Genomic DNA, 21,371 nt, shown 5'->3' with positions numbered 1-21,371 from the left:
TTCTCTCATCAACAAATATAAAGCAACTAAAAGTTCTCTTAAGTTTGAGGAAATCAGAGATAAGATTATGCTCCTCACAGCAACTGTATTTGATAATATTTTTGACCCTTTTGACACATGAGGACATTAACACAAAGACAGACTGAGCACACGGCTGGCTAGCTAGGAGATGGGGTAGGCACAGGAGCCCAGAGCAGATGCTCCAAACTCTACAGTTTTCTTTTGATTAATGACACACAAAATGAAAAAAAAAAAAAAGAATTCTTCTCTCTCTGTAGACTTACAAGGAAGATTTTTTTCCCACAGGTCTTCAATTAGTGATTAAAGTCTTAAGTTGAATATTTCTTCACTTTTTCCATAATGTGCAATTATGCTATAAAAATCCCCTTCAGCCAATGTTTCCAATTATATCAATTTTCTTTCTTCCTATTTACATTACCTTGAAAGTGTAAAAATTATCTGAAGAAACAAATAAGTTACAGGTCAACTTATACCATGACATTTAGAAAGTAAGTCAACACCTGGGAAACCATATTCTTTAATATACAGTCAAGAACCAAAAAGGGGAGGTGGAGTAACATGTCAGGAGTCATGGATGAAGGACAACTTATTTCTCTGTAACTGACACATCCTAATTATTCTTTATGGAACACTGAAGTGTACAAAATAATTGAGAGCATTTAATAAGAATGAGGCTGAGTTGACTTGAAAGCTTAACATAAAAAGCTCACTGAGGGTATTACTACATACTGCTACCACTTGTGTTTACTCTTCAAATAAATACCTATCAATGAAAATACTGTATTCTGTGCAGCTGAACTTGTATTTATCTTTGAAATAAAATCTCTCTTGCTAAACAAAGACACTCCCAGCTTTGTTCAAGCATGTTCCTCTCATAAAACTGATAATCTCATTTATTTTATACTTTCCTACTGCAAGAAGAAAGAACTGTCCAGAAATTGTCATAAATTCACAGAAGGTTTGGAATGCCAAATTTAATTTCCCATATAATAATTATGTGCCAGAAGCACTGTGCTAGTCAGTAATATAACTCAGGCATGGTGGATATGAAACAGATATACTAAAAAAAAAAAATATTGTGGGGGGGAGCAGAATGAGGTTGATTATGATATATGGAAGTTACATAGAAAAAATAATACTGTGCCAAGGCAGATGAGTTTTTATCAGATGATCTTGAACCTCACATTGCTCTCTACTCCCTCTCCTACCTCATCCCCCATTCCCTGCCAACAACAACGAAAAGTTCGAGTAATCTCACTTCCCTCTGCTACACAAAACATTTCCCAGCTCAGAACAGCGATGCACCATCAGGAAATTAGCAGCTGCGGGCCATACACTGGAATAGAGAAAATCATAAATCTTATCAATTACAATGATCTTCATATTTACAAATTAAGTATTTCAGAGTTAATACCATTGATAGAGTTGCACTTAAGAGGTTTATTTCAGTAATTGCAGGAAAAAATCCTGTTAACTACCACTTCGATTTTTGACACAAGGAAATGCCCTTGCTGTAATGAGTTAACATGGAATTTAGATGATGTAGGATAGAAAAGTAAATCAGTAAGCAGCAACAGAACTAGACAGGAAGACAATCTTTTTTTGCTACTTATGCTCTGGTTCATTAATATGTGCCTCTCTGTCTCAAGGAAAAAAGAGTTTAAATAGTCACACATAATCAGTTATGCTTGCCAGAATGAGATTTAGAGAGGCTCCCTTTTTAATATCTAAACTTCCTCCAAAGTATATCTTCCATTAAGATAAACACTTATGCGATAATGATTAGCAGTTTATTTCTAACTTTCTAATCAGGAAAACTTTTAAACGATTATGTCTATTTTTTCTAATAAATCAGTTTTTCTAAAGCCTTATTTTTTGTACATTACACAAGAGTGAACAATTCTTAAGAAAAATTTTAGGAACATTTGAAAAGAAAAATATATTATGCCCATTAGGTTTTATCCTCAGATCCTGATAAGTGGTTATATTGCATAAAATTGAATAAATCTCTAGGAGAAAATTCCAGTTAGCAATTCAAATAGTGAAATGTCCCATACACAGATTAATTCAAAATTTCATATTAGATGTATTACACATGCAAAATAAAACATTATTGCAAAGTTTTAAAATTCACAAACATGCTTTGAAAAATTTTATTTCATTTAAATACAATGTTCATTTAAATATTCCTCCACAATTATATTTTTAAAAATTGTGTATAAATACAAAAGAACAATGAGAAATATCACAGGAATCAATATCAGCTCCATCATTTCTTACTTTTTTTGAACTACATAATAAAATAAAACATAGGTCCTTTGAAAAACAGAGACTCAGGGTTAATAATTTAATTACCCTAAGATAAAGATATTTAAAGTCTTCATATAATGAAATTCTCAGTTCTGAGAATTGATGGGAATAAATGGGCTAGTTTTCCTATCATAGGGAATTGTTTGAAATGATAAATACTGGTCAGGGCCAACAGATTTACCAAAAATATTTTTTTCTTAAAGTAGAAATGACACAGATTACTACAAGATACTTGGCCTTGACAATTCTACCATAGGAATTTATTTTTAAAATTTAAGTATAATTTAGAAGACTAGGTTAGCAGGTACCAGTCATAGCTAAAGCTCCCTTCTTCAGCAAACTGGAGTTTTATATTCTGGTCCCCAGGGTCTTGGTGGGAGTTGTAGAATTCTCTAATTCTGAAAATGGTTTGTTTCTACCTGAATGATACAGGATTTGCAGGGTCACAAATTTAGGAAGAAGATGAGTAGAGACGTTTAGAGTGGAGAAGATTAGGAACCTGGCTTACTACTGAGAATCAAAATTAAAACATAAAAATATCACTTGAAGGACTGAACATTGTATTTACACCAATTATAACACCTCAGGGTTTTATTTATCAAAGACAGGGCTGAAAAATTGAAAAAGAGAGAGTGGTTATATCTTTTCTGGATACAAGGACTCTGACAATATGCTATCTATGCTTTCTTATCAGCAAATTTCATGGTGTTTTCTTTTAGATAAAGTTGAGTGAGATGCACTGCTTGCATCAGCAATAAGAAGAACTCATGTCCTAACAAGGCCTTTATTAGTGCAAATTCTTTGACTATTTATAAGAGTATGTGATAACTGCATTTAAAAGCAACCTAAGGAGTTCCCACTGTGACTCAGCAGGTTAAGAATCTGACAGTCTCTGTGAGGATGCAGGTTCCATCCCTGGCCTCTCTCAGTGGGTTAAGGATCCAGTGTTGCCACAAACTGTGCTTACAGATGTGGCTCAGATCCAGCATTGCTGTGGCTGTGGTGTGAGCCTCAGCTGCAGCTCCAATTTGACCTCTGGCGTGGAAACTTCCATATACCACAGGTGTGGCCATAAAAAGAAAAAAAAAATGCAATCTAAGAAGGAATGTATTACATGTGAAACTGTCTTAATATTTTTATTCTACTTTGCAGAATATCTAGAAAATAACTCAGCAATAGACCTGTCTTAATCACAGAATTTAAAATAAAGTTTACCTTCATTAGGAATAGCAAAACAAAAAACTATCCACTTTGTAAATTTCAATAGGAGTACTATAATCAAGCACTTATTAGATTTCCTTTTGTTACTTAATCAGCAAAATTAATTAGGATAGGTAGGAAATGCTACATTTTAAACAGTTCTTTAAAATATACTTTCACTGGTAACTATTTTATACATTTTTACAAAATAAAACCTATAAACATTCCTTCATATACACATTAGCAATCAACAAATAGTGGAAATACCCTTTTCATATGTAAACATTTTTAAAGAAATATTTACAAGAGAAGATAATAGTTTTCCCATCCAAAGACAAAGATTTCTGAGATCCCTTTTATTCAACAGATATTCTTCTCATTTTTTCAGCTAATTCTTTTCTCACTTCAATATGTTTTTCCAAATTTTGCACTTCATGTGGAAGATTGATGTCCCAAATAGACAGGCAAGACTCTATCTCTAGAAAATTAAAAAACAAACTGTGTTTAAAAAATCTGCCATAAGGCATTTTTGTTTTATTTTAATTTTGTTAATTCCTAGTTACTTGTCTTGGACAAATGTATATATAAATACGACTATAAATAATGTACTAAATTATGGCCATTTATAAGAAATTGTATTTGGAAACATGTTTAAAATACATTAAAGAACTACAGAATTTTAAAAAGTGTGGACCTTTAATAATCTATTAATATTTCATTTTCTGAAAGAAATAAAGCTTTTCCAAACACTGTTCAAAATCAGATTTAATACAGAATTCCTGTCGGGGCTCGGCGGCTTAAGAACCCAAATAGTATCCACAAGGATGTGGATTCGATCGCTGGCCTCACTCAGGGGGTTAATTAAGGATCCAGCATTGCCACAAGGTGCAGTGTATGTCACAGATGTGGCCTGGGTCCAGTGTTGCTGTGGCTGTGGCATAGCTCTGATTCAACCCCTGGCCGGGGGACTTCCATATGTCTCAGGTATAGCCATAAAAACAACAACAACAACAAAAATTAAAATAAATAAATTGTTAATACTATAAAGAAGCTACCAATTTGAAATGCTTGAAGCTTTACAAAATATGTAATATTTACTATAAATGTATAAACACACAATATGTTATAATCATTCACGTCATTGTCCTCTGTTTGGAATACAGCAAATCTATTGAACGTTACCTTTTTGGTGTTGAATACCTTCGGCACTTTTCCGGTTATACCCCAAAACCAGCATGACATTTTTAAGGCTTCCTTTATCAAAAAATAAAAGTTTTCCGTTAAAACAATGTAATAATTTGAACTTTAAAGAGTACAACTGTTCATATTTTAAGACCAAAAAAAAAAAAAAAAAACCCCGGAACTTAACAACTCTACTATTTAAGAGATCCCTCGACGATATTGAATTAAAAAATACTCTCCGGAGTTCCCGTCGTGGCGCAGTGGTTAACGAATCTGACTAGGAACCATGAGGTTGCGGGTTCGGTCCCTGCCCTTGCTCAGTGGGTTAACGATCCGGCGTTGCCGTGAGCTGTGGTGTAGGTCACAGACACGGCTCGGATCCTGCATTGCTGTGGCTCTGGCGTAGGCCGGTGGCTACAGCTCCGATTCAACCCCTAGCCTGAGAACCTCCATATGCCGCGGGAGCGGCCCAAGAAATAGCAACAACAATAAAAAAGACAAAAAAATTTAAAAAAAAATACTCTCCATGATGACCAGTAATTTTTTAAAGCCAGAAAATACTATAATTATTATTTGTGTGAATCTGAGAAAAGAGCTTAACCTTTCTGAAAAATAGGTTCGACTCCACCCAAAGTTACATGGTGAAGAGGCAGTGTGTTTAAAAGTGCTTTGGATACTATAATGCACTTGTCAAAAGTGAAGTATGCGGATTCAAATGTACTAGGTCCTTGGTTAGACCCTGGGAATAAAGAGGAACAAATAGGAGCAGACCCAACCCAAGTGGAGTTTATGGTCTAGTGAGGAGATTAGTTCCTAATTAGTAACTAAATTAACTAGGCACAAAATGAAACAGCACACCCAAAACCTTGAGAGAGGGTGAAGCAGAGAATTTAAGAGACACTGAACTTTCTTCTAGACCAGGAAGAGCAGAAAGGAATTTGGCAAATGACAGAGGCTAGAGAGCGGGTGAAGCCAGACCACCTTGTAGATATGTTTAAATTATTAAGAAAAACTATTAAACCCATTGAAATCCCACCATAACATTAGTAAGGAACAGCCATTTGGGTCCTAAATCACACACAAATTGAATTGGAGGAAAACTACAACCTTGGTGAATAAGGCTAAGGAGATAACCTGCTAGGACCTACTACAGAGCTGGCATGGCTGTATGTCCTGGTGGGCACCAACCACTTAACAGCACCTAATTCTAGCTCCTTCTGTGCAGTTTGGACATCCAGTCATGGAGAATGGGTGAGGCTGAGGAGAAACAATTGTTCCTCCTTAATATATTCCTGTAAAAGGAATTTACCATTCTTTTCATCCTGTCAAACATTTTATTTCTCATTTGCTGACGTTACATAACTCTGGTGTTGTGGAACTTAACCCCATTTTTGCGATCAAGTCTGTACATATACTAAGTCTATTCCCCAAAGCAAAGAATTAGTCAAAAGAAAATAATTAAATGTGAATATCCTGTATTATCATGATTTCTTTATATTTAAATAGAAAAGTAGGAGCAAGAAAAGGCATAAAAGCTGGAGTAAAACATGATTCGTCAATATCTGTACATTGTGAGGTTCAGCATATATTGCTGCAAGAATATAAATTTGTTTATAGATTAAAAAACCAAACAGGATTCTTTAACAAGGATAGGAAGCTTAAACTATGGTCACAATAAACATCTGCTTTAATGTCTTTGATCAGAAAGTTAAAAAATACCCGACATTATGTATTTTCGCCTTAGTTAAAAAGAAAAAGAGAGAAAATTGGGCCGAATTTAGCATTTACTTATAACAATCTGCTTCTCTCATGGGGCTAAAGACATGGACCACCCCCATGTTTTTAAGGGCCCTATCAAAATTTATCCCACAAAATTTGAACTTCTGAGAGCCTTCATATGGCATTGGAAAGTGAAAACTTAAATTTAAAATAAAATTTTGAGAGTCTTAGAGAATATGGAAAAAAAAGGTCTAAAGGAAAAGAAACATGCCTAACTGTGTGGTCATCATGACTCTGACAGAATCGCAGAAGTTGTGAATTATACGCATAATTCGACGAGTTGAAAGATCAAGGAGTAAGATATGGCCTCCACCAGTTCCTATCCAGAGAGCAGTGTTCTTCTGGAGGCAGAGAGTTTTCACTCTCCCAGAATAAGACAGTTTGTGTTTCAATTCCTTGTTTGCTTTGGCCAGTTCCTCCCTAAAATCATAAAGAAAGTATGCATTAATATTTTCAAAAATAAAGAGGTAAAATAAATGTGTCTCTCTCTCTAGAGACACATATACATGACATATATATATAACATTTAAAATATGAACATATGACAATATACATTATATATCAACAAAATTGTACAAAATTAATTTTGCTAAATATAGAATGCCAAAGATCCATGTTTTCTACTTGAAGCATAAATTATCAAATATAACACAACAATTGCCTTTTCAAGAAATTATAAGACAGATACAATTTTATAAATAACAAGCCTATATAATCCAGAAAAAAATAAATAAATTTGCCCAAAATGAAGGGGGGAAAAAGTTAGCTTCCAAAGCTTTCCATGAAGTTCAAAAATTTTAAAGGAAAATAAAATTATGGTCATCCACATGTAAAAGATATGATTAGAGGCATTCCTGCTGTGGTGCAGTAGGTTAAGAATCTGACTGCAGTGGCTTGGATCGCTGTGGAGGCGTGGATTCAATCCCTGGCCCAGTGCAGTGGATTAAGGATCCAGCATTGCTGCAGCTGCGGCATAGGCTGAAGCTGGGGCTCAGATTCAATCCCTGGCCAGGGAAATTCCATATGCTGTTGGTGTAGCCATAAATTAAAAAAAAAAAAAAGATATGAATACAAACCACTAAATTTTTCCCTGAACTAATGAATAATTCATGACAAAAATGAGATATACAGAAATGAGAGAATCCTAATAATTTTAGAACTTCAGGAAGTAAGGGACCCTTTACCAGGAAGAATTGTCAGCTCTTCTGAACCTAAGTCTCCTCACAATCTAGAGAAAAACTTAGAAGATTCTAGGAAAGTAAAGTTTGAAATCTCATTTTATGAATATATGGTATATAGTGAACTGTTCTCCAAGGGTTAAGAAAATCTATACAGTAAAACCAAGACAAAACAAAGCTATGAAGAAGCTAGAAAATATGGCTGGCAATGGTCTTGTGTCCCAGCAGCAGCAACACACAAGGGATCTGTCTGATGTGAAGTCTCAGACACGCTGGATTCCACTAAGCACTGCACTCTCAGCTGGAGCCTTGAACATCCCTTCTTAGCTCGCTGATCAATCCAGTAGGCTTTTTCACCCATATTTTATATTGTTCCATGACTTTTTCGTTCTTTCTTGAAGAAATCATATCTACTACGTTCTTTTTATTACAGTTGATTTACAGCATTGTGTCAATTTCTGCTGTACAGCATAATGACCCAGTCATATATACATATACACATGTATATGCATATGCACATTCTTTTATCTCATACTATCCTATCATGTTCAATCCCAAGAGACTGGATATAGTTCCCTGTGCTATATAGTAAGACCTCGTTGCTCATTCATTCTAAATGTAATAGTTTACATCTAACAACCCCAAACTCCCCATCCATCCCACTTCCTCCCCCTTACCCCTTGGCAACCAAAAATCTGTTCTCCATATCTGTTCTCCAAATCTGTTCTCCATATCTCCATATCTGTGAATCTGTTTCTGTTTGGCAAATAGGTTCATTTGTGCCATATTTTAGATTCCAATAATGAAATTTGCTGGATACCAACAGATGGTGCCAAAAAGCAGCAACAATTTTGTTTCTGAGGATTTTTTTTTAATTTTTTTTCTATTTATAAGTAGAAAGGAAGAAAACCTCCTCCCTCTGTGGAATCTGAAGTGTAAAGACAGCTCCTATAAAGGCATGAAATAAAGAACCAATGGCACTGTACCTACATTCAACAACATATTGTATACTTAATTTGTTAAGCGGGTAGGTTTCATGGTTTCATGTTGTATTCTTTTCACAACAAAACAAAATTTCAAGAAAAAAATTAATTTACTTTAAAAAGTGCATGCAGTCTATTAGTTCACAGAGTTTTTCAGTCTTCTTGTCACGCACTTCCACAAAAGGGCTATTTTTCTTAGCAATGTAAAGAGCCGTGTCTACCACCACTGCTATGATGTTGGAGTCACTGAAAGATGCATAAGAAAACCTAGGGGGGAACAAAAGAATATCAGCACCATTCATCTTTCTACTATTTCAAAATGTAATACAAACTTGCATCAGTTTTTAGTGCACGTAAAGGATTAACACTCTTTGAAAGAAACAGGCTAGTGTGTTTGGCAATTATTTCACATTATCCTCTAGCCCTTCTGAACAGAATATGTTGTTATTTCACTTCATTTTAGTTACTTAATATTTTTCCCTTGATAATAAAATAAAGATTATAACTAAAGTTTGTTTCTCATTTTTATTTTAATTTCAGTTTTATCTGGTTCTTAATAGAATTTTATATTGTCCAAATATGCAAAGTATCTTGATTTCTTTAAAAAAAATCACAATATCTGCAACTTTATGATATTTCAATAAAATCCTTATTATCAAGAATGACTGGGAAATTAAAAGGTTAGCCATTTATATCTAGAGTTATAAAAGATAACACGTTAAAATCAACTTTAGTGGCAGAGTCTTCAAATATCAAAGGATATTTTTGCATCAACACAAGCCAGTCAAGGTATGGAAAAAAAAAATCCACATCTTCATCCAAACATAAATAGAACATAAATTGTAATTTTCCCCCTTTGAAAATAAAGGGAAATGACAAGACATTTTTAAACATCTATCTTCCAATCTAGGACATTTGACATTTTACACATTTTGCAAATGGACTGGCTACCCAAGCCCACATCTGCTTGGCAAACCCCTAGTTAGCCTTTGAGGCTTAACCTAAATGCCAGCAGCTCCTCTGGAATTCTTCCTGACCTATTGAAATAGACCAACCATTCTCTTTCCCCCAACTGGTGTAGCTGTATTATAGACCTTAATAGATATAAATTTGTATTTATTACTGTGCACTTGACACTAGACTGTCCCTTTACATATCTGCTTAACAGGAAAAAGTTGGCTGCAACCAGAGACGATTTCTGAGAAGCAGCAAATATTTCCAAGTGTCTATGAAACTGGGTCCTAATCTCCTTTGGGAAAGGAACAGCTTCGAGGGCTGGTATTTATGGGAACTCTCTCTAGTAAAGCAGCTACCCTCCAAATCTTAAATGGAATTTGAGGGCGTTAACTGATACTATGACCTCATAACATGTTCTATGAAATAAAATAATCAGGGACCCTCTCTTCCTAAATATTTTCAGCCTTACACAGGTTGGTTAAAAAGAGAAATTACAGAATGAGAATAAGTTCATCCAAATATTTGCCAAATGCTAGGAAGTAAATCTATGAACAAAACAGAAAATCCTCATGCATAAAAATTTATATAGCAGTGTATCTGAACCCTGACTGCACTTTACACAACACACACACACACATACTTCAATGTGTGTCACTGAGGCCCAGGACCCACGCCAGGCTTAATTCATCCACTTTAATTAGTCTGAGGTAGGTCCCCAGCATCAGATGATTTTCAGCTACCTAGTTTTTTTTTTCTTTCTTTTGCAATATTGTCAAATTTTATTTTCAGAAATAAAGCAAAGCTACTGTTTAAGAAAATAAAACCAAGCCAGTTTTACATAAAACTGGTGAATGTGTGAACAGCATTCTGTTTCTATAACAACTGAGTTTACCTAGTGGTTTCTAATGTGCAGCCACTTGAGAGCCAGTAGGTCTAGTGGCATTAAGAAAAGCATTTTTTAATTATAAAATCACGTGATAGCTATTGTGCAGGGAAATAACAGATATAACAGAAGAACAAATCCAAGGCACCTAATCTCCACAGGTGGGATCAGAGATAGCCACACAGAGGAAGTGACCTTTGGACTGAAAGAGGCAAGAGGCATAGTGGTTATCCAGGAAAAGAGAGAACCACATGCAAAGGCTAGGGTGAAAGGGAGCAGGATGCCTTCAAGAACTGAGACAAATTCATTTCGGCTAAGACAGAAAGGGCAAGGAGGTTGCAAAATAAGAATCTAGAGAAATAAGCAAGGACTAAATGACGAAGTGCCTGGAAAGCTATCTGAAGGAATTTGGACTGTGTGGAAAGGACATCAGAATGCCACTGAATAGTTTTAAGCAGGAGAGTGGCATTAGTTAATGGGCATTTTAGAAGAGTCCCTCTGTCTGCAATGTCAGGAATGGTTTGAATGGAGGAAAATCAGGGGTTGAGAAGTGGAGGAAAGGTGCTGTTGTTTCACATGGCCATTGATGGTAGAAGACTGCCTGGCCCATGGTAGCAGCAATCAAACAGTGAGAAGTACAAGTACCTGAGTCAATTAGGAAGAGTGTCAAGTGAATAAAAGACAGTTAAGGACAGAGGAATCAAGGATTATTTCCAACTTTTTTTTTTGTCTTTTGTCTTTTTTGTTGTTGTTGTTGTTGTTGTTGCTATTTCTTGGGCCGCTCCCGCGGCATATGGAGGTTCCCAGGCTAGGGGTTGAATCGGAGCTGTAGCCACCAGCCTACGCCGGAGCCACAGCAATGCAGGATCCGAGCCGCGTCTGCAACCTACACCACAGCTCACGGCAACGCCGGATCGTTAACCCACTGAGCAAGGGCTGGGACCGAACCCGAAACCTCATGGTTCCTAGTCAGATTCGTTAACCACTGCGCCACGACGGGAACTCCCCCAACTTTTGGTCTTAACCAATTAGATGGATATTCCCTGAGATAAGAATTTCTGACTCAAAGCTAATAATAATCATGATAATTATCTAAAATTTATTGAGAGCTTACCAAGTGTTGGACGTCATGTTAAGCTACATATATTACTTTCTCTTCTTTGGTCTTCTTCCAAGTATCCCTTTGAGAGAGAGTATATTATGATCTTCTGCTTAGAGAGGACTAAATAAAGATTTGAAAAGTTCTTGCCAAGTTCACATAAAAAATACAGGGCAAAGCAAATATCTGAACATCTTGCCCACAACCCTACATTACTTCTCACCGAGGAATAGAGTAAATAAGAACCAACTGCAAAGATCTGGGTAAAACACAACTTAAAAAACTGAAACAACAAATTGGATCAAGGTTTATATTTTATTTTATTTTGTTTAAAATTGGTATCACAAACTTTTCTGTAGAGATGTCTGCATAATTTACAAATCCAGAGAGGACCTGATTCCTGAGGCCTGTTTCCTACAATTAATAGTTAATAAAAATTACCCAGAGGGATAATAGTGAGCTCAGGGTCTTTCTGCAGGACGGTGGGGCAGAAAGACCCTGAGCTCACCTTTCTCACAGGCACACCAAAATCACAGCTATTTGTAGAATAACCATTGATGGAAAAGGCCAAAACCTACTAGAAAAGATCTTCTACAACTAAAGATAAAAAAGGGGAACCAAACTGGGAGAGGTAATAGTGGCTGGAGTCAAGATATAGTCAAATCCCATATTCTCAGGTGGGCATTTCACAAATAGGAGAAGAATAATAACTGCAGAGGCTTCTCAGAAAGGAAAGAAAAGTCCAAACTCTACTTTGAGCTCCCCAACCCAGGGTTCCTGCAGCAGTAAGATGAACCCCAGAGCATTTGGCTTTGAAGGCCACTGGGGCTTACTTTTGGAACTCCCAGAAGGATGAGATAAATAGATAATTCACTCTTAAAAGGGCACACATAAAACATCACATACTCTGGAACCCAAGCTAGGAATCTGGATCAGACCTATTCACTGGTCTTAGGGAGTCTCCTGAAGAGGCAGGAGGCAACTGCAGCTCACCTTGGGGGAGCTCACACAGACACTGGCTTCACGCTACCCCAGGCCCTGCAGCCAACCATTTCAGGGCTACAGGGTCACCCACCAACAACCTTACACCTGCTCTGGGGTCCCTTATACCGTAACCAGAACACAGAACCCAGCTTTGCCTGCCAGTAAGTTAGCACTAGCCCCAGGATCTGCTTTTACTCCCAGTGGACAGGCCACAGTTGCTGGGTTTCCTGGATCCTGATTCTACTCATTGGCAATGCAGCACTACCTCTAGAGCCCCCCAAAGTTCCATTCAGATGCTTCATAACCTGGTACTGTAAACCAGAGGCCAGCAGCCTCAGGACAAGGCAAGACCTGGTAACCGAATGAACCAGAGGCCAACCAAGCCTACTAGACCCCCACAGAGTCAGTCTACCACAACATAAAGACCCTTGAAACCCTCAAAATGGGCACCAATATTGCTCTGGTGATGAGAGGAAGCTGCACTGCTGGAACACATAGGATGTCTCCTCCAAAAGGCCACTTTTTCAAGGTTAAGAAACATAACAAACCTACCAGATAAATTAATATAAAAAAGTAAGTTAGGCAAAATGAGATGACAGAAGAACATATTCCAAATGAAGGAATGAGATGAAAAGTGATTAAAAGGAAAAAAAAATAAAATCAAGAATACCCAGCAAGGCTCTTATTCAGAATCGATGGAGAGATCAAAACTTTACAGACAAGCAAAAGCTAAAAGAGTTCAGCACAACCAAACCAGTCTTATAAGAAATATTAAAGGAACTTCGCTAAGTGATAAAGACACGATCACAAGAAGGAAAATGAAAATCAGGAAAGGAAAAAGCTCATCGGTAAGGGCAAACATGTAGCAATGCTAGGAAATCAATCACACACAGAGCTAGCAGCAAGGTTAAAAGACAAAAGTAGTAAAATCATGTATATCCACAGTAAGCAGTTAAGGGACATGCAAAACAATTAGGTGTAAAATATGACATCGAATACAGTAATTGTGAGGGGAGGAGAGTATAAAGGCAGGGTTGTTAAAATGCATTAGAAATCAGGAAATCAGGAACTTGAAACAATCATATATAGAGATTGCTATACTTAAATCTTACATGATCACAAAACAAAAATTTATAATAAATTCTAGAGGTTAAACAATATGTACTAAAGAACAAATGGATTACTGAAGAAATCAAATGAGAAATCAAAAATACCTAGGGACAAGTGAAAATGAAAATACAATGATCCAAATCTATGGGATACAGAAGAAGCAGTTCAAAGAAGCAAATTTACAGCAATACAAGCTTAATTCAGAAACATAAAAAAATCTCAAATTAATGAGCTAACCTTGCACCTAAAGGAACTAGAAAAATACAAAACAAAACCCAAATTTAGTACAGAGAGAGCTATCACAAAGATCAGAGAAGAAATAAATAAAATAAAGACTAAAAAAATCAACAGAAAAGATCAATGAAACTAAGATCTGGTTCTTTGAAAAAATAAACAGAACTGATAAACCTTTTGGCAGACTCATCAATAAAAAAAAATTATAGGGCCCAAATCAATAAAATAAGAAAAGAAAAGGGAGAAGTTACAATCAACACCACAGAATACAAAGGATCATAAGACATTACTATGAACAACTGTATGCCAAAAATGGATGACCTGGCAGAAATGAACAAATTCCTAGACATATACAATCTAACAATATTGAGCCAGGAAGAAATATAAAATATGAACAGATCAATTACCACTAATTAAACTGAACCACCAACAATAAAAAAAAAAAAAAATTCCAACAAACAAAAGTCCAGGACCAGACAGCTTCACAGATGAATTCTACTAAACATTTAGAGAAGAATTAACATTTACCCCTTTCAAAATATTCCAAAATATTACAGAGGAAGGAATGTTTCTGAATTCACACTATGAGGCCAGCTTCACCCTGATACTAAAACCAAACAAAGAAAATACACAAAAATGAAAATTACAGGCCAATATCACCAATAAACATAGATTCAAAAATTCAAAAATCAAAAAATAAAACATGAACAAATCAAAGCCAACAAGACATTAAAAGGATCATACACCATGATCAAGTGGAATTTATCTCAGGGCTACAAAGATGTTTCAATATCCACAAATCAATCAATGTGATTCACCACATTAACAAACTTAAGAATAAAATTCACGTGATCATCTCAATAGATGCAGAAAAAGCTTCTGACAAAATTCAGCTGTGATTTATGATAAAAACTCTCCAGAAAGTGGGACTAGAGGGAGCATATCTCACCATAATAAAGGCCATATATGACAAGCACTTGGCCAACATCATTCTCCACAGTCAAAATCTGAAAACATTTCCTCTAAGATCAAGAAGACAAGGATGCCTATTCTCATTACTTTTATTTAACATAATATTGGAAGTCCTAGACACAGCTATCAGAAAAGAAATAGAAATGAAAGATACCCAAATTGGAAAAGAAGAAGCAAAACTGTCACTCTTTGCAGATGACATACTATACACAGAAAATCCTAAAGATGCTACTGGAAACTATTAGAGTTCATCAATGAATTCAGTAAAAAGTTGTAGGATACAAAATTAATATACAGAAATTGTTGCATTTCTTTGCACTAACAATGAACTATTGAAAGAGCAATTAAGGACATTTAAAAAAAAATACCTAGGAACTACCACATAAAAAAATTAAAATACCTAGGAATAAATCTACCTAAGGAGGTAAAAGACTTATACTCAAAAAACTATAAGGCACTGATGAAAGAAACTGAAGATGACACAAACAGATGGAAAGATATACTGTGTTCATGGACTGGAAGAACTGATTTTGTTAAAATGATCATACTGCCCAAGGCAATCTACAGATTCAGTGCTAAGCCTATTAAAATATCAAAGGCATTTTCCACAGAACAAGTAACTTTAAAATTGTATGGACACGCAAAAGACTTGAATTGCCAAAACAGTCTTAAGAAAGAAGAACATAACTGGAGGAATCATATTCCCTGACTTCAGACTATATTACAAAGCTACAGTAATCCAAACACAAAACAGACACATAGATCAATGGAACAAACAGAGACAAGAAATAAACCCACCCACTTAAGTTCATTTAATTTACAACAAAGAAAGCAAGAATATACAATGGAGAAAAGACAGTCTCTTCAATAAGTGGTGCTAAAATAACTGGACAGCTACATGGAAAATATTGAAATTAGAACATTCTCAAACACCAAACACAAAAGTAAATTCAAAATGGATTAAAGATTTAAATGTTAGATCAAATATTATGAAAAACTCCTAGAAGAAAACATAGGCTGAACACTCTTTGACATAAACTGTAGCAAGGAGTTCCCATCACGGCACAGTGGAAACGAAGCTGACTAGGAACCATGGGGTTGCGGGTTTGATCCCTGGCCTCACTCAGTGGGTTAAGGATCCGGCATTGTCATGAGCTGTGATGTAGGTTGCAGACGTAGCTCAGATCTGGCATTGCTGTGGCTGTGGTGTAGGCTGGTGGCTACAGCTCCGATTCAACCCCTAGCCTGGGAACCTCCATATGCTGCAGGTGTGGCCCTAAAAAGACAAAAAGACAAAAATAAAATAAAATAAATTGTAGCAATTTTTTTTGGACCTGTCTCTTAAATCAAGGAAACAACAGCAAAAATAAACAGTGGGATCTAATTAAACTTAAAAGCTTTTGAACAGCAAAGGAATGCATCAACAAAATGAAAAGACAACCTACTGAATGGGAGAAAATATTTGCAAATGATATGATCGATAAGAGGATAATGTCAAAAATTTACTTAAAAAATTTTATAAATAGCTCCCACAACTCAACATCAAAATAACAAACAAAAAACAACCCAGCCATACAATGGGAAGAAGATCAGAACAGACATTTTTCCGAAGATATACAGATGGTCTACAGTCATATGAAAAGATGCTCGACATCATTAATTATCAGAGAAACACAAATTAAAACCACAAGAGACATCACCTCACATGTGTCAGGATGGCTATCATCAAAAAGACCATAACTAACAAATGCCAGCGAGAATGTGGAGAAAAGGTAAACCTCATACAGTGTTGGTGAAAATGTAAATTAATACAGATACTATGGAAAATAGTATGGAGGTTTCTTTAAAAAACTAAAAATAGAACTACCATATGACCCAGCAATTCCACTTTTGGGTATTTATATGAAAACACTAATTTGAAAAGATACATGCACACCAATATTCATACTAGTATTATTTATAACTGCCAAAATATGGAAGCCAAGTGTCCATCAACATATGAATGGATAAAGATGATGTGATATATAAATATTCCTACCATATATGTAGGAAGAGGCACCCATAAAAAAGAATGGAATTTCGTCATTTGCAATAACATGGATAGACTTGGAGGTTATTAGGTTAAGTGAAATAAGTCAGATAAAGAAAGACAAATACTGCTTGGTATCACTTATATGCAGAATATAAAAAATAAAACCAATTAGTGAAAACAACAAAACAGAAACAGATGAGAACTGCCTAGTGTTTACCAGTGGGAACAGGGAAGGGGGGGCCAAAATAATGTCAGGGGATTAGGAGGTACAAACTACTCTGCACAAAATAAATAAGCTACAAGGATATAAAGCACAACATAGGGAATATATTATTCTCCTACCATATTTTATAATAACTATAAATGGAATAAAAACTTTAAGACTTGTGACTATGTTGTACACCCGAAACTTATATAATATTGTAAATCAACTATACCTTAAAAAAATGAAAGAACAAAGAAAATTATCCACATTATACATGTAAAATCTATAGCTTCAGTAAAATAATGAGTTGATTGCTTTTTGAATTCAAATGCTTAATTTGATAGAGATAATGAAAATAATAAAAATTCTGATTGATAAATACTACTAAAAAGTACCATGGGTTTTCATCTTTTATCACAAATTTGATTAGACTGGGTGAATTTTTAATACTCCTCTGCTTCCTAAGTTCTACAATGAATGTTTAAATTTATAACAGAAAAATAAAGTATACATTTTGAAAAAATTTTGTTTGGGATTATGAAAGCATTACTCACATGATTATAAAGAACATGAATAAAATGATAAATTAGGAGTTCCCACCATGGAGCAGTAGAGACGAATCTAGGAACCATGAGGTTTCGGGTTCGATCCCTGGCCTCACTCAGTGGGTTAAGGATCTGGCGTTGCCATGAGCTGTGGTGTAGGTCACAGATGTGGCTTGGATGCTTCGTTGCTGTGGCTGTGGTGTAGGCCAGCAGCTACAGCTCTGATTGGACCCCTAGCCTGGGCACCTCCATATGCCATGGGTACGGCCCTAAAAAACAAACAAACAAACAAACAAAAGATAAATTAGTTCCATAGATAGGAATAACTTACAGCTGATTTGTCCTGGTCTCGATGAGTTTCTGAATGGTGAAGTCATCAGAAAACGAGAAAACTTTTGTACCACATCCTCCCCACATAATGTTTTTTTCGGTTAAATTCATGGATTCACTCAAACACATCAGTGGAGTACTGACATTTCCTATGTTGAGTATCTTCAAAGGAGCAGCTCCTTTACACTTTGCCAAAGAGAGAAAACACATTCAGTAAACTGAGGGCCTACAGAATGAAAGTGTAGAATTTGAGCTTCCTAAAAACTACTTTCCCATCTTCAATGTTAGAGGTATTCATATAAAAATTTGAATATACTTTTCAAAGGATTTATAAAAATATGATTTAATTCAGATTGTATTCAATGCATTATTTTTATAATCAATCTCTTCACTTCTCCAAGCAAAAATAGTACAGGAAATAACCTAGAGATCAATAAATTTTGAAATAGAAGGCATTCAACATGTACCTTAACACTTTTATCTTCAAAAACTGCTAAGTTGCCGTCAGCAGTTCCCACTAAAAGGAAATTTTTTTGCTTGCTAAAAGAAAAAAATACCAAAACTGTTACAAAAAGAATGTTTATATTGATCAGGAGAGGCTAAACATTCCCACTAGTTTAACTAAACTTTAGACAGTTTTCTTCCTGTGTATTGGCCCCTGACTTTGCATTTACTTGAGAAAACTGAAATTTCTTTTTCTGCCCATTGGAGATGGAGATCTTCCCCCAGACTCTTGCAAGTTTTACAACCCAAGAATGTCTTTCTCAAGATTCTGGAAGCCCTCCCTTTGAAATGGAACCAAGAAAGACGTGTACCCGTATCTCCTACTCACTGTGGGAGAGTAGGAACCTAACTTTAATAAGCAACAATTAGCACACACAGATGACCTAATCACACTGACCCGCCTCCTCCCCCGTATCCTCCAGTACTTTTCACTAGCTCATTACAGGGCTTAAAAACGCTCCCACTTTTCACTTCAGCAGAGCTGAGTTTAATTCCTCTCTGCTATTGCAAAATCTTAAACACAAAGTCTTCCTTGCCTATTTGACTTCATCTGATGAAATTTTTATTTGACAGTATCCAAATAATTTCGACTTCAAAATTGCCAGGGGAGTTTATATTTCAGTCACCAGAAACCTGCACTTCATATATTTATTCATTTTCCAGCACCAATTAAACCAAAGAAGAATATGGTGTATAATCTAAAGGGTTCCTGGAAATCATCCCACCCCAAATATACAGCAAGAATGTGTTACTCACACCTGAAACTCTGCTATTTAGATAAATTCCTTTGAGATAAGATCCTTTCAACTAATAATGGTTAAGCCATTTTCACCCATTAGCAAATTATGAGTTCAAATACTTAGGGTTTTTTTTTCCAATTTGGTATTTAGTTAACTAATATGCTTAAGACTGGCACAAAATAGGCTACTGAGATGACAGATAGATAGGTATTTGAATATATCTACATACACAAAGAAAGAATGAGAATTCATCTTCGAAGGGGCCCTACTAAGTTAAATTGATGTGATTAGTGGTTAGTCACAGCTGAGGTAAAACCAGGAGCAAGGTTGGTGGGCCTGAAGAAATGATTGACCTATTTTTTAACTGCACCAGTTTCATCTGTATACAGAAAAATACGATATCGTTGTGTCTTCCTACAATTGCCTTTAATATATGCAACCGATGGGAAAATGTGAAAGATGTGCAACCTTTACTGATACTATAACAATTTTGCACACTATTAAGTCATCTAAAAGGTATGTAATTTTCCCCCAATGGTCAAATTCACGACCTTACCTAGGCTTGGAAAAGGAATTGCAATACAAGCAAGTAACAGAGTCGGTCATCTTTTCCAGGGTGTGCCTCTTTCTCCCATCTTCAGTATTGATGACGAGGAGCACGCCAGACTGTGTTCCAGACACAATCCAGCTTTCCTTTTCAAGAGGAAGATGCACCAAGGCTAAGCACAGTATTCTGCTATCAGTAACTTCCTGTTAAGAAAAGGAAACACACTCTAAAGGATGTGGTTCTAACTTAAGTGACTAGAATTTGAATGGAATGAAAATATTATGTTATCCACATACTTAACTGTTTTTTACTTTCTTGCTTTCAATTTTAAAAACAAGGCCAATTTTATTAATTTTCAACAATAAATGAGCTAACTGGGCCCCCCCAAAAAAAATTTACCAGACTAGAATGCACCTGAAACTAAAATTAAAAATTGAAAACTATTTCTTAATATTATTTCTGACTCCATCAAAATACTACATGAGGATTGTTCGACCTTAAAGATAATGTTTACGCACAACATTTATTTCAAGGCAACAATCAAAATAGTAGGTTTTTAAGTCTAAAAATTTACCCTATACTCCCCAATATAACTTATCGATGCATCTGCAGCAGCCACGACCAGATCTCCTCTACCAGGCAGGTACAGCCACCCCAGCTGCTCTGAGTGTTAGCTACTAACAGCTCAGAGCTGCACCCTTCACTACAGAACCACCTTCAGCCACAGGAGCGGGCTTGCTCAGAAATGGCTGGGAGGTTTCCCTCCCCCACCCTTGGGCAAACTGCAGCCAATGACTGAGTGATAAGCGGGAATGAAAGCCTGGACTCCTTGTCTGGTGAAGGGATAAAGCTGTGCTGCTCTGCACACTCCAGAGTTTCTTGTGGGTAATGACTCAGGTTAGCCCTCTTCAGAAACTACATTTTTGCTGAGCTTCTTCCCTTGCTACATGTGGCTTCCTGTCCCTCCTTAAAAGTTTCTTTCCCCTTAAATCACTATCTCTGTATCAGCTTTGTTTCTAGAAACTCTGACCTAAGAAACACAGACAGTGTGATTTTAAAATAAAACACACTATTTAATTTCTTGTGAACATGTGTGTTATAACATAAAGCTAATTTTTTAATTTAAGTTAACTTATTTTTTTGACTTTTTTGTCTTTTCTAGGGCTGCTCCCACGCATATGAATGTTCCTAGGGGTCTAATCGGAGCTGTAGCCGCCGGCCTACACCAGAGCCACAGCAACGCGAATACGAGCCACGTCTGCGATCTACACTACAGCTCACGGCAACGCCAGATCCTTAACCCACTAAGCAAGCCAGGGATTGAACCTACAACCTCATGGTTGCTAGTCAGATTCATTAACCACTGTGCCTCGACAGGAACTCCGTAATTTTTTAATTTTAACTTTATGCCGAAGTATAGTTGATTTATAATGTTTAGGTATATAACAAAGTGATTCAGTTATGAAACAGAAGAAAGCTAATTTAATAATACCCCTACATTAGCGCATATTTAATTTCTTCCTAAGTAACTTTTTAATTAATAGATGCTTCAAAATAATTCATAGGGGTTCCCGTT

General features: G+C 35.9%; 1 protein-coding gene across 5 annotated transcripts in view; it reads right to left on the bottom strand.

The window, feature by feature from the left end:
- Positions 1-522: 522 nt before the first annotated feature.
- Positions 523-21,371, bottom strand: part of LRRK2 (leucine rich repeat kinase 2) — a 149,670-nt gene continuing 128,821 nt past the window's right edge. For 2 of the 5 annotated variants that reach the window (XM_047787970.1, XM_047787972.1), the window contains 7 exons: positions 19,805-19,998; positions 18,472-18,544; positions 18,006-18,190; positions 8,768-8,920; positions 6,704-6,912; positions 4,714-4,785; positions 3,861-4,009 (listed from right to left, as the gene is read on the bottom strand). In XM_047787970.1, coding sequence (XP_047643926.1) covers positions 3,888-4,009; positions 4,714-4,785; positions 6,704-6,912; positions 8,768-8,920; positions 18,006-18,190; positions 18,472-18,544; positions 19,805-19,998 — 1,008 coding nt within the window. In that variant the 3' untranslated portion in view covers positions 3,861-3,887. Of the gene's footprint in view, positions 4,010-4,713; positions 4,786-6,703; positions 6,913-8,767; positions 8,921-11,607; positions 11,675-18,005; positions 18,191-18,471; positions 18,545-19,804; positions 19,999-21,371 lie in introns of those variants that run through there. The other 3 variants (XR_007135912.1, XM_047787969.1, XM_047787971.1) reach the window with 3 other exon arrangements.

The sequence above is a fragment of the Phacochoerus africanus genome, chromosome 7 (assembly GCF_016906955.1).
Source record: "Phacochoerus africanus isolate WHEZ1 chromosome 7, ROS_Pafr_v1, whole genome shotgun sequence".
Lineage (NCBI taxonomy): Eukaryota > Metazoa > Chordata > Mammalia > Artiodactyla > Suidae > Phacochoerus > Phacochoerus africanus.
The sequence above is the reverse complement of the archived record's forward strand: the minus strand, read 5'-3'. Positions and strand labels throughout refer to the sequence as shown.